This window comes from Lates calcarifer, linkage group LG17 (genome assembly GCF_001640805.2).
Source record: "Lates calcarifer isolate ASB-BC8 linkage group LG17, TLL_Latcal_v3, whole genome shotgun sequence".
NCBI lineage: Eukaryota > Metazoa > Chordata > Actinopteri > Centropomidae > Lates > Lates calcarifer.
Window position 1 is genome coordinate 17,971,989 of NC_066849.1, and position 13,817 is coordinate 17,985,805.

The 13,817-nt window shown below is 43.1% G+C and overlaps 2 protein-coding genes across 2 annotated transcripts in view; both read right to left on the bottom strand.

Moving 5' to 3' along the window:
* Window positions 1–650: 650 nt before the first annotated feature.
* On the bottom strand, window positions 651–2,400 carry ndufa7 (NADH:ubiquinone oxidoreductase subunit A7). Its single transcript, XM_018673030.2, has 4 exons — window positions 2,251–2,400; window positions 1,934–1,983; window positions 962–1,099; window positions 651–871 (listed from the first exon to the last, which is right to left on the bottom strand). The coding sequence occupies exons 1-4, from the start codon at window positions 2,299–2,301 to the stop codon at window positions 784–786; spliced, it is 327 nt and encodes a 108-aa protein (XP_018528546.1). The 5' UTR covers window positions 2,302–2,400; the 3' UTR covers window positions 651–783.
* Window positions 2,401–2,683: 283 nt separating this feature from the next.
* The window catches only part of mast3b (microtubule associated serine/threonine kinase 3b), a 35,257-nt gene continuing 24,123 nt past the window's right edge, over window positions 2,684–13,817 (bottom strand). The window contains 18 exon segments of the mRNA XM_018673022.2: window positions 2,684–6,901; window positions 7,043–7,151; window positions 7,153–7,228; window positions 7,608–7,744; window positions 7,844–7,966; window positions 8,183–8,409; window positions 8,557–8,757; window positions 8,865–8,986; window positions 9,307–9,473; window positions 9,791–9,903; window positions 10,169–10,291; window positions 10,622–10,723; window positions 10,837–11,002; window positions 11,122–11,254; window positions 11,609–11,747; window positions 12,039–12,247; window positions 12,712–12,803; window positions 13,104–13,171. Of these exon segments, the coding sequence (XP_018528538.2) occupies window positions 5,838–6,901; window positions 7,043–7,151; window positions 7,153–7,228; window positions 7,608–7,744; window positions 7,844–7,966; window positions 8,183–8,409; window positions 8,557–8,757; window positions 8,865–8,986; window positions 9,307–9,473; window positions 9,791–9,903; window positions 10,169–10,291; window positions 10,622–10,723; window positions 10,837–11,002; window positions 11,122–11,254; window positions 11,609–11,747; window positions 12,039–12,247; window positions 12,712–12,803; window positions 13,104–13,171 (3,371 nt within the window). The 3' untranslated portion in view covers window positions 2,684–5,837.

The following is a 13,817-nucleotide window of genomic DNA, read 5'->3' on the forward strand; positions in this document are numbered from 1 at the left end:
CACTATAACCTTCATGAAGAGAGGATTTCTTTCAGGAATGTTGTCAGACTCCACTGGTTTTGCAGCTGAATGTATAAATTCTGAAAGTCATTGAGATGTCAGTCACACAGCACTGAGAAGAGAAATTAGACAAAGTAATACAGATCATCTGTGCAGGTGTGTAGGAGCTTTAATGTTGAGACTAAAGTGGTAGTAGAAGATGGAAGAAATTCTGATGTTTGATTTGAGACCAGACAAAACTCACCCGCTGGACATGAGGTGGGGTGTAAGATTAAAATTGTAAACCCAACTTGTATCGTGTCTAACCACACTGACAAATACATACACCCAAAAAGGTTTTTCAAAGTAAGAATTTCAAGTGTTCCTACATGGAACATAACTCAGGCTTAGACTGACAGTTCAGGGAGACAAGAGGCTTAACGTGTAAAATACAAAGAAATAAAATGATAAGAATGACACACAAAATATCCAGCAGTTTCTATTTCATGTGATGGGAGTTTACCACCAGGATCAGCCAATTAGGGGATCCAGTTGTTGAACTGTGACAGATCTGCAATTCCACTCTCTATGCACCCAGTATTTCCAACCTATCTTTCACAGTAAGTCTATTCGCACAGTTGATACCAGAAAAAGCAGTTAGACAATGCAGCTTAAACATATAACACATTTTATTCACACTCTCTATTGTACAGGATACAACCAACACTTGCTGTGGTAGGACCTCTACAGCAGCTTCAGATGGAGAAATGAGGCTGTTGATGCTGAAACAGTTTGTCCTGCTGCTCAGAGGTAGGGCTGGTCTGTGGACAGGGTTGGCCCTTTATATACACCACCTGGAGTGACTGGAACCTTTGGGGCTTCAGCAACTTGGCTAGAAGAGATTTTAAAAAAAGGTATCTCAAAGAGTCAGTACTTGCTATTTTGCTGTATATGAAAAATGTGCATTGACTGAGTCATTTACCTGCCAGCAGTGAGAGCCTTCTGTGATGACATGACAACTGTGGCAGGTGCCGACTCTCGGCGTCCGTCTCTGGTGAAGTAGTAGTTGTCGGCGTACTTGTGGCTCGGCCCTACTGGTAGTTTGGGTGGTGGCTGTGTCCTGTAGAAAAAAGCATTGTGAATAGCATTTATTTACATGTCTGCTATAAAAATAAAAAGTCTCCTTAAAGCTGTTCACAAGAGATAACATGCACTAGTGTTTAAGTGTTAACAGTGACAGCATTTTCTCTCAGGCACACAGATTCTGCACCTTTGCTACAATTGTCAGGCTCTAATCTAAAAAATATTCTTATCCATTACACAACACCATCAAGGATTGGTCCTAAATTCATTCTACAAAGACCTCAAAATCAGAGCCATAATCATACACGACTGTATTCAGAGACAAGGAGCCGTAGATGGTCTGGTCCCATGAGAGCCCTGATGTCAACATCATAGAGTCAGTCTGGGATTACACAGAGACAGAAAACAACCTAAATCCACAGAAGAACAACGTCTCTGCCTGTGTTTTAAAGACAAACGGGCGATCACACCAACTACTGATCTGAATTAGATATTTTTTCTGTACTGCTCTTTATAGGAAGTTAATTGATAAAATGTCAATGTCAAACATGACATTATTTTTGAAAGGGAAACTGTTGCACAGTATTATATATGTCGTAGCAGCTCTGATTATAAGTAGCAGAAATGAAAGCAGATACAGTTTTTGAATCCCTCAGACTCTAACCTGGCCTTGTTATTTTAAGTAAATCAGGCTTCATACCAACTGACAGCACTGTAGAGTATTTTTCTGCATGATACTGACAAGTGACAGTGCAGCTCTTGATTATCTGTCATTTAAATATTAGTATTCATCAGACTGAGTTAGGAACAGAGATAATAAAATAATAAACAATAACAGTTCTCAGAGGATAAGTCATGGTTGAGGTCTTACCTCTTTGCAATCTCTTCATATCGCAGTTGAAGCTTACTTTGCAGGTCATGCTGAAAATGAAACAAAGCAACGAATTAATAATAAACAGACAAATTATATGTACTGTTTATAGCCAATAACTACTTTATATACTAATTTATATCGCCAAAACCGTGCACCTAGCTGCGGTGGCTACCTCCTACATGCTACTAACACGGCCGTTTTCCGTCCGTTAAATTAGTCCTGTTCGAAAAGTTTAATCCGTAGATAAACTTGTCTTATGTTCACAGCACGTCCTGACTCCATTTTAAAGTCTGTCCGTGTTTTTCGTTGCTTACCCCTGATAGAAAATTTCGCAGCCTCTGGATAAATCTAGTAGCCGTAGTCATGTTTGCTGTTGTGAAGGGCACACAGCTTCTTCTTCTGTGGTGTGCAACAAGGTTTATCAGCACGCTGCTGACTCCTAGTGGCCGGAGAGGACAAGTGCACCCTTACAAATTTATTTCATCGTCGCATAAAGCAAAACCTGGTCAATCAGTTAGCCAGGAAATTTACGCCCCTGGCTGTACATCAAGGCAGTACAGTTGTTTCAAAAGTTTGGGTAGCCCTTGGGTAAAATGTTTAGTTGATTTTTGGAGTGAAAAGAAGTAAAAACTACTCCTGCCGTAAATAGATATTAAAGAATTAGCCTTTCCTCGATTGTTAATTTTTGTTTTATTCAATGAAATAAACAATCATAGCATCCGTAAAAAACTTCCAACACCAGAGGAGTCAAAGAGAAATACAAAGTTTATTCGTTGCACAAGAAAACACAGTACAGGGCGACAACGCCGGTATACCATGCAATCAAGTATTACAGATGTGTGCTTGTGTCATGCAGCATGCACTGAACAGAACAGTCCACAGGAGAACACATGCACATGTACAACAGTCTGACCTGCCCAGTTTGCTCTGAGAAGAGTAAGTTAAACACCAGGTGAGTGTTGTTTGTGCTGACCTCCAGTGGCTGACGCTGCTGTGACACAAGACTCTGAACCAGTGGAGATCAGCAAAGCAACAGCTACATTTACATCCGCGTAGGAAAACAGGTTCTACAGAGAAATCAGGTATGAATATATCTAGTTAGACAGTAATCAGGAAGCTGATTTCAGAGGTAAGACTGGCGTAGTATATGTGTGTTCTTTAACTATGAGGCCTTTTTAGTAAGTACAATTTGTACCTGTCTGAACTGCACAAATAGTATTAAATCTGTGGGTTTAGTTTGTTTGACTTGTAACCAATATGCACCTCTAGAGTAAAGATATTTCTGTATTCATCCTAATTCAGCTTTACTTTCAGTATATGGTATTTTTCTGATTCAGATGTGAACATGTAAAAATACGTTACAAACCAGAAAATACATTTGGTATGTCTGGATTTCTTCTCGTCCCTTTGTCCAGCTAAGCAAGGATTTTCTTTCTCCAACTTACAATAACTCTGTTACTTAGGTGCATGTAAATTCACTCAATTCTCAGCTTGGTGCTAAATTAATCCTCAAGAACAGTTTCTTCAAAACAAGACAAAAACGTACGTAATTCCTATGAGTCATCTCCTTCCATGGTATCAAAGAGATTAATTTCATCATATACAGCCACAGGATATAAAATATTTGTACAGTACATAGTTTGCTCATTGTAAACAATTCTGTCAGACTGCAAAAATAACCTGAACCACTCAGGGATCTGCCCCCATGCTGTTCACGGACACGACGACAGGATCCCCTGAGGTCATCATTACGAGATTCAAGGACTACTTTAAAGAGGAAGAGTAGCACGGCAACAAATCTGATGCTATATAAACAGAAGACTGGAGAGAAAGTCGGTACAAAAGCCAGCAACAGCCACTGACAAATAAGACAATCAACCTCAAAACTCCATTTCTCTAGTGGAAAAAACTGAAATACTGTTCTGAATCCCAACAAGGTGTTTCGTTAAAAACAGCCAAAACCCTAAAGCTGGACTTCCCCAAAGTCCCGGTGCCACAAATTATCATTGTCATTTTGCATTATCATGTCCTTCAACACATCTGGAATGATACACAACCTTGTTATCAAAATATACATCAATATTTGTACAATACAAACACATAAAACATTTGTTCAAAGAAGCCCTGGGTTTGGATTCAATGTAAATGTGTCCCCTCCTCAACATTCACTTACAAAAGTCATGTCAAAATACATTAGTGCACTGTTCCCCCCCATGTAAACATCACTACACAGTAAAGCAAGTAGGAACGGGTCATTTTAGGCTTGGTGTCTGTCACATGCTCATGAGAAAAAAAAACTAAGAAACACAAACGCTACAGTTTCAGGAAAAAAAAAATACACAAGGATGCATCACTTTCCAGGTTCAAGATGTGAAGTTCAAAAAATAAATATCAAAATGTTTTTAACAAAACAAAAAGATATCCTGTGATTCCCTCCCAGGCTCTGAAGAAGACTTCAACCTCGATTTGGCTACTCTGTGGTTTTCCCACAAGATGCCATGCTGTTGAGTAGAACAAGTTGTTGCAACAAGACGTGAAGCCGTGCTGAATCAGTGTTTCAGATGTCAGAAAGCGAGCAGGAAGAAAAATGCCGCAAACATGAGTGGACAACATCCAGAGCTTCAAACCCGACTTCATAAATCATGAGATGTTGTCAAAAGTCTTTGTGTTGAGTTGAAATTACAAACACAAGTGAACTGACATTTCTGTTTTCAAAGATATGGCTTAGAGGACACTGCACTCACATCATGGCACAAAACTTTTTTGAGTCGGCTTCATAACATCGTCATGACAGATTGTACTTTAAAGTCACACCCGGGTGATATGTGGCATTACCCTGCCCCGACTGGGTTCCACACTTAAGAAAAACAACACTGCAACCCTGAATTCACACTGTGAGGACATGATCACTGAGTCACTGGAAGTACTTGTATTTTTTACAAATCTGACAAAGTTGTCAGAAAAACACGGGCTACAAAATGTAACTTTTCATGTTTGTCTTCTGTCAAACAACCACAGTTCAGCATGTCTTTTTCCTACATTCATGGACAATTGTTCTGCCTGACAAGTGCAGAATGGAAGAATTCCAGCTGTGCAAAGCTTTCCAGATTTGTACAGCTTTCAAGGTCGAGTATTTTTTTTTGCAGCCTAATTAGTGCTTGGCAGCTTTTGTGTTAAACCTTGTTCTGAAGGATGTAGTGCTGTTGATTGCCGAAGCAAAGCGGCGCAAAAATCTATGTGTATTTGAAGTTGTTTATTGTAGATAAAACTGCAGAGTCTGGCTGACAACTGACCAGAAACTGATGCATGTTGCTCATAGTGTGAACTAAAGGTCGTTCTTAGGTTTATGAAGATCATACTGAGGCAGTATTACACCACTGGAAGCTGCACTGTTCATATTCAAACAGACACTGAGGGGGAAAAAAAACAAGCACTTCATTTCTAAAATGACTTCTCGTACCTTTTGGTCCTACAACAGTTATGCCCAGCATTATCAAACTACTCAACAATTTATTTAAAAAATAGACATTTATAGAAAAAAAAATCCAGTCAAAAGACATAAAGCCACACTTCAAGGATACAAAAATGTTGAGCCTTAGCTACTCAACCAATGAGAACTTCCCTCTTTCCCTGTTTCTAACTCATCATAGTTTACAAATGTAATAAATACGACCAGAACGTCTGCAAATCCTTGAGGCAAATATTTACAATAATAAAAAAAAAAAAATTTCAAGTAAAATCCTCTCCCACTCTCATTCAGCCAAACAGGTTTGTAAATGACTTTACAGCTTCTAGTTCGTCTGGCTCTGACTAAAAAAGACACCTGGGAGTTTTTCCCTCAGCGGTGCATGTTACACTTGAAAGACTTGAAAGAAAAGAAATGAGAGGCTGTAATGAGCTGTCACTTTCTCAGCTGCCCTTTTTGTGGAGTTTCCTCTCTACAATCCTTCTTCTCTGATGATGGTGCAACTTGAGGACCAGTGAAAGTGGTTTCCATCGGCTGACGTCCTGCCTGTTGCTGCTGAGATGAAGCGACGCAGACGTCGAGCTCAGGTTTCTCCGTGGTTTCCTCACTGTCTGAACACGGCTCCCACTCATCCTGCTCCTCGCTCTCTGTCGAGCCCTGCACGGCGATCTGGGGCACCAGGGTGAACCTCCTCACCGCCGGCACTTCCAGCTCCACCTCCTCGCTCGTCTGAGGTCGAGTGACCACCCAGGGTGTCCTGTGCTGCTGAGGTTGCGTTTGGGTTCCTGGTGCCGTGGTGGTCACTGTAACCGTGGTGCTGGTTTTCTCCTCCGGCTCATCGAAGCTCACCTCCTGCACCGCCTCCTGCTTCTTAAAGGAGTCACGCCGCTCTGAGAGGTTGAGCTTTCTCATCACGACCAGCTGCTCGGATCGTTCAATCCCAGAGTCCCTCATCCTCTGGCTGCCGATGTAGCCCCCAAGCCTGCTGTGATCAGCCCCGATGTAGGAGCCTCCACAGGCACCCTCTGCCTCGGAGTCCCCCAGTAGATCGCCCTCGCCATAATATGGCACTTCCAGTGTGTGCCTCCGGGGGGCGTAAGACTTCTTCTCAGCATGGTACACTCCAGACAGCTTCTCAGCTGACTGCACCCTCTTCAGCAGAGGGGATCGGGGCGGCTCAGCGCTGCGGGGACGGACAATGTGTCTAACAATGGTGGGTGGTGACAGGGTTTTGCCATGGTAAGTGTGCAGGCTTTTAGCGAAGCCCGGCAGCGGGGAGGGAGAGCGCTGCGGAGAGAGGGGCTGGGTGGTGGATGAGGAGGAGTTGCAGGCCAGAGGCGAGGGGGGGATGTTGCTGGTCGACTTCCGGCGGCCCACCTTGGTGTAGCGCTGAGTGCTGAGCTTGGATCCCAGGCCGTGGAGTGAGCTAGGTCGGATGTGTGCTGCAGGAGAACTGGGTGAGCTGGAGCAAGGGGATGTGCTCTGAGGAGAGTTATTTTCTGGAAAGAAGTAAAACCGATTCAAATGCTGCTCGTCACAAGTTTTTTTCATCAAGATTCGTAGAATAACAACAAAGCCTCTACTAACTTTACTTTACTTTACTTTGCATATCAATAAGCCTGAAGCCATGCTCAACTCACCAAATGCCTGATGGTCAGGTGCAGGGCTCCGGCAGGGAGTGGACGGGCCAGGGGAGAGGCTGTGCGTTGGAGAGCCTGGAAGACTCTCGCTGGAGGAGACAGAGTGATGGCAGACCTGAAGAGAAGCTGCGGCTGCTGTGCATCACTGTGCTCTGCTTGGACAGCTTCTTCAAGATGCTTCGTCGCCTTGGAACAGAAGAGGTGGAGTCAGATATCTGTTCCTGTGCAGTTCAGTGAGTTAAGCAATGGCACTGACACAAAGTTCAGGGGTGTTCTGTGTGTTCTAATGGCCCTGTTATGTATTCAGGATATTGTGAATCCAGTTAGTATCACAACATATCATGAAATTTTAAATGGACTGACATAGCATGCGGTCCGTGTTGTCAAAATAGTAGTTGCTACTACACTTTACTCAACAGTGTGTAACACTAGAGGGAGACAGAGGGCTGAGTTTTGAAAGTTTTTTTCTGACATCCACCGGTTTCCAGCATCACAGAGTAACCGAGAGATGAGTAACACTGCAGAGCTGCAGAGGGTGAGTGGAAACCAAACCTCAGATTCTCACCTGTCATAGTTGTCTCTCCTCTTGCTCTTCTTGCTGCGACGAGCCATCTTGCCTTTGTGTTTGGTCTTCCGAGCAGGACCCACTTTGATTGACGTGTTTTCAAGTGCTATGGTCTGAAGCGTCACCTTGCTGCCACTCTGCGCATTTCAAAGGAGTGACATGATGATTAATTAGCACTTAGGACAGACAGTGCTAAACTGGATTTCAAAGTGACAACCTGACACTAGCTGATGTACCTTCAGCAGCAGTTCTATCATTTCAGGGTGGACCAGGCCCTGGACAGACTCCCCATTAATGTGGGTGATGAGGTCTCCAGTGCGCAGACCTGCCTGGTGCGCTGGGCTGCCCTCCTCCACACTCTGTGAAAACAGCAACACAGAGCGTAAGGAGAGGAGTTTTATTTGAACATTACATAACCACCTTTGTATACCTCTCTCCTCTGGTTTAGTGTCAACAGAATAAAACACAACTTCACATGACATTTAAAACACACAAGAACTAGTTACAGCAAGGACTAGTTACAGCTGTGTGTCTTGTAAAGGCAGATTAGTTTAAAATCTTGATGTGACACCCACCGACACCATGTGATGCACCGTGTAGACGTCGCTGTCGCCCATGTAGACCCGGATGGCCTGAAGGGTAAAGCCGAACTTCTTCCCTGATGTGTGGATGATGATGGGCGGCCTCAGGCTGCTGGCGCCGAACGACAGGTCCCGGCTGGGCGAGGAGTCACGAGATGAGGGGTTGGAGGACAGTGAGCGTGGAGAGATGGGACTGGGCTGGAGGCAGCCGGGCGAGTCATCTGCAACAAGCAAGACCGATTATGTTGATTTTTCTCTTGATTTTTCTCCATCCATCCATCTGACCATATAAATCTGACGTGCTCGCATACAGCTCATAAGCTGTCATCTGCTGGATTTTGAGGTGGTGACGATATGACTCTCTGTACCTGTGGTGATGATGAGGGACAGGGCTGAGACGGATGCTGACTTGGGAACCTTCCCTCCGCAGGGAAGCCTCTGCCTGTCCGGTGTCTCCAGCTGGTTACCAAAGCGTCGAGGGCCGGCCGGGTCCTTGGGAGATGAGTGCTTGGCCCCGGTGCTGTTGCTGCGAATCCTGATCCTCCGCAGGTTTGACACAACCACCTCAGCTGCAGGTAAACAAACATGTAAATGTTCTCCCTGTTAATGCCTCTAATGGAGAAACTGATACATATTGTGAATAGAAATGTAAACAGATATTGCAGTCTGGACTTACCTTCATCATCAGTGGAGAGGGCGAAGCGGGGCATTGTCTCCAGGCTGTGGGTGCTGCTCATCACCAAAGGGCTGGTGCTCCTCTCAGACTGGGAGGAGCTGGAAGAGGCCCGGGGGCGAAGGCTAGAAAGAGCCAAAGACCAGTTGGACAAGTAAATCAACTAGTACAATGACCCAAGTGATCACACAACACCAGTTCTGTGTCTTGACTGCTTCCTGCTTTTACACAGACACAAGGGAATGATCAAAGGGCTTCTGAAATATTAATTTCCAAAATTTTTTGGCAGCATTTCACATGTAACCTAATAATAAAGTGCTGAACAAGAAAAAAAGGAATAAAAAAACTTAAGATGAACTACAAGAGCTAAGAAAAAAACAAAACAAAAAGTGGAATTAAAGGAGGTTATGACATACAGTGTGATATATTTTACACTTGTGCTGACCTGGCCATGCGTCCAGCATGTCTACGCTCCACGCTGCCCTCTGCTGGGCCTGTGGAGAGATTGAGTCCTCCCATGTCCCCGCGGTCCTCCTTGTCTTCACTGTGGCTGCGGTCGGAGGAGAAACTCAGGTTGGAAGGTGTCGCCAGATGTTCTGTGCTGCTGTAAACCTGAGGTGAAAAACAAGGGAGAGGCTGTGAAATAGAGAGCAGGCCTGAGTACTGAGGAGCTTTCAGATTTTATTCAGTGTCAGGCAGCCGTATTAGAGGTTCTATATTCTACTTTTTGATGACCAACATGTTCATTATGACTGTCTAGTACTACCACAGCAGAGTTATAAATGACAAAGAACGCAGTGGGACAGCCTGATAATTGTCATACTTTAGCTAAGTCACAGCATATTCCTTTTAAATATCAGTGATGCTGCAAGGGCTGACCACTTTTTGAGCCTTTAAATTTCTTGTTTTCCAATGGCTGCAGTCCTTACCTTGCTGAAACGATGTGACCAGGAAGCAAACTGTCTGATTTCCAGGGAAGACTCTTCATCATTGGTTTCCTCATCCTCATCAGACGCCAAATGATGGTAGCGTTCTGATCGAGCTGAGGAGAGAAACAGAAAATGTCACTCAAAACTCAAAGAAATTCACACAAAAAGTCTGATTATTTTCAAAGAATACAGAGAACAGTCTGCGGTGGTTTTATTCGTCCGTAGTTGTACATCTCAATTGGCAACGGTCTTGATTTTAACAGCCACCACAAATGCTGTGTTGTTTTGTGCTGTATGTTTTCTGAGTGTGGGAGAAAACTTGCTCTTTAAGCCTTAAGTCAGGATGTATCATTAAATATAATCTCAGCTGTAACCTACTGTCAAAGTAGCTGGTGTCGTCCTCCGCCTCCAGCTGAGGGATGAATTCAGCTTTCTGGCGCAGGAGTCCGTTCCAGTCCAAACCCAGGAAGAAAGGGTGCTGTTTGACCTCTGAGGCTCCACCTGAAGACAAAAATTTCAGTAATAAACATTTTTTTGTGTCCTCTCGCAGGTATTTCCAATTTGTGTCTCTGCTTTATTTCCATGATTTCATGACCTCTACATTTTGATTTTATCTGTATCATTTTTAAATTCTGCCAAGTCCTTTATAAAGTTTAATATAAATATGTTTAGGAGGCAGTCACTGTTTTGATGTCCCTCCTGCTACAAACATCTGGTACTGGATTTTCCATTTGGGAGGAAAACACCCTCATTTAAACCTGGATTTTAAACAACATCATCAGTTCATCTGCAGCTTTTCCATGTGTCGATCCGCAACAGACTGAGCAGTACCTGTTCCCAGTCGGTCTAGAGGACTCTGCCTCAGTAGGCGGGTGATCAGGTCCTGGGCATCGGCTGGTAAAGCATCATCCCCTTCAGGCCAAATTATTTCATCTGCAAATCACAGAAAATACAAGCTTGTCAGAGGATCACAAATAAGAGCAGTTATTAACAATAACATAGCTTCTGGACTGTTTGACAGTCTTCTCTGTCATTCCAGCTCTCACCACTGACAACTTGGCCAAAAAGTTCTTCAGGAGTGTCTCCAAAGAACGGGACACAGCCAACCAGGAATTCATAGAGGATGATCCCCATCGCCCACCAGTCCACCGGCTTCCCGTAGCCCTGCCTGAGGATCACCTCCGGGGCAATGTACTCTGGAGTGCCACACACCTGCATACACCAAACCAATGCAGGTGAGTATGGACAAACGGAAGCAGCTGTCGCAAATTAGTGTTACTTTTCTTACATGCATAAAGATGTTTTGTCTTAAACATCTGAAACTCTCTCACCTGTTTGTCAACAAACTCTCTCGTGTCCTTCTCCATGTGACCCTCGTACAGGTTGGTGGTCATGTTCATCAGGCCGATTTTAGACAAGCCGAAGTCTGTCAGCTTGATGTGGCCCATGGATGTTATTAATAGACTGTTGGGTGGGGGGATAAAAACTCCATCATCAACATAAGCAGTTTTTCTCTAAAAGCTTTTGACTTTCATCAAATTCTGCAAGCAAACTCACATAAAGAGAGTCAAATAGAAAATGAGGAGGAGGACTGAAAAAAGTAAATCTGGACTGTCTGTGTGCCTAATCATAGACCAGACTGTGTCCGTTTAGTAATTTAATTATGTTTAACTGAATGGACCCTAATGAAAAGCAAGAGCATTAATTCAGAGTTAGGTCATACTTGGTACATTTCCAAAAGAGAAGGAAGTATTTTCGTGTCGCTCTTGTGCAAAAATCTTAAGCAGAAGTGCAGCAGTGATTGGTTTATGTTCTCACTTGTCAGGTTTGAGATCCCGATGCACAATGCCATAGTTGTGAAGGTACTCCAGGGCCAGGACTGTTTCAGCAAAGTACATCCGTGTCATTTCTACAGGCAGTGGGCCCATGTTCTTGAGCAAATTGGCACAATCTCCACCTTCACAAAGCAGAACAACAGAAGACCTTAAAATCAAAGGATATTCATACACAAATTTTTATTTATCATTTCCCTTAATAGCTTTTGTTAGCAAGTTGCTGTGGCCAACTGACTGTGCAAGAGGCACAAACTACTCAAACTGTTTAAGATAGTATTAGCAAGCAGTTAATACTGAATTTATCGATATTAGCTGCTTGCAAAATAAACAATGAAGCAATTTATAGCTCAAAGAAAAACTCAAAGTAAACCACTCTTCTCCAGACTAAACTAAATGTTTTGTCTTTGCCATACCTTCTACATACTCCATGACCATGCAGAGGTGACGTCGTGTCTCAAAGGAGCAGAACATGGAGACAACGAAAGGGTTCTCAGCAAAGGTTAGGATGTCCCGCTCCACGAACGCCTGCTGGATCTGGTTCCTCAAGACCAGGTTCTGGCGATTGATCTTTTTCATGGCGAACCGTTGGCGGGTTTCCTTGTGGCGGACCAAATACACAGCCCTGTGAAAAAACACAGTAGGACCTGTTATTCTTAAGGAAATATTCTCAATGAAAACATAGTTTACTGGTTTTCACGCTAGTTTTGTGATTCTCTTTACCTTATTCAAATTCAACTCATGAAAGCATAGACAGGGTGTCTCTGCATGAAGTCCCCTTTGCCATGTGTATGTGCCCTTATCAAACTACGGCCACCATTACAGCCAGAGAGGATGTCATTTTGGCACAGTTTGAAATTTTATCGCCTTTCTCACTGGGCACGTTGGAGGTAACTGCAGGGAGCTGACTGAAAGTCATGAAACTCATAGGCACAAAATAAGGAATGAAACCCTAAGTGACTTCCAATGAGGAACCCAATAGAGCCTTTTGATTTCTTTTCAATCCTGAAAGTTCTTGCGTCACATTGTTCAATAAAGAAACGCTAAGAAAACACAATGAAAGCTAAAACAGTGGATCGTTCTTCATACCCGTAAGCTCCATTACTGATGAGTTTGATGGTCTCAAAATCACTTTCAAGAGGTTTCCTGCGAGTTGGTGTCAGCGTCTGTGGAGCCTTGTTCTAAAGAAAGGAAGCAGAGACATGATGATAGTGTTTGTTTCTGGGCAAGTTAAGAAGGAAACGCAGCAGAAACATTACTGTTAGTAGGATACAGTATGATGAATGCTGCAGGGCCTGTTCCGCTACATTAAGTATAATGTGGCAAACTAAGTGTGTACACTGAGTGTGTAGTGTTCACATTTTCCAGAGGAGGCTGGAAAACAATTTTTAGGAAAAGTACATGCTGCAAGATGCAAGATGTTTTAAGAGCATCTCTTCTTTTAAAAGGGCATAATTAATAACAAGAAGTTTGAAAATTACCTCCACGGTAGCATCCGTTTCCACTGACACTGAAGGACTTGTATCGTACTGTTCAAGCTGCACCATGTCTAGAAAAGAAGGAGAGACAGAGTTCAGTATTATGACAGAATCTTCCTCGGTTAACTCGTCTTCCTCCATCTCTGTTACACTATATTTAAGCCTAGCTATTATTCTCTGCCTCTGGGGTGTCTTCTGCTTTTAATGCACAAAAACTGGTTCCTACAGCCTGGTTATGTGGCAGTAAAACTTTTATGAAATTCAAAAAGCTCTTGAACTAACTGAACTTAAACATCCAAGCTAAATTCATAGCACAAGGACTCCTCTCTCCTCAGTCTGAACAGCTATAGTTTTTTTTTTTTTTTTTTTTTTAAATGGTGGTTCACACATGTCTGTTCTAGGACGTAAGCCAGATCCAATATGAAGTGACATCAAATGACATATAGCAGCCGACTAATAAGAGATATCTCCAGATGGTTAAAACACATTTCTGTTACAGTTTGTGCCCCTGGTTATATCTGGAAAAAAGACACTAAACAACTTGGCTTTGTTTCCACTGTTGAATCACACTGTCCTCCAGTACAGACGCCGCTCATCCAAGCTGCCACGTACCAGAGCTCTAACAATTATCTCAAGCAAATGATGTATGATTTTCTTATTGCCATGGTAACACTAACAAACTGTCATTTGCGTGTTTAATTACAAGCTACAAGTATG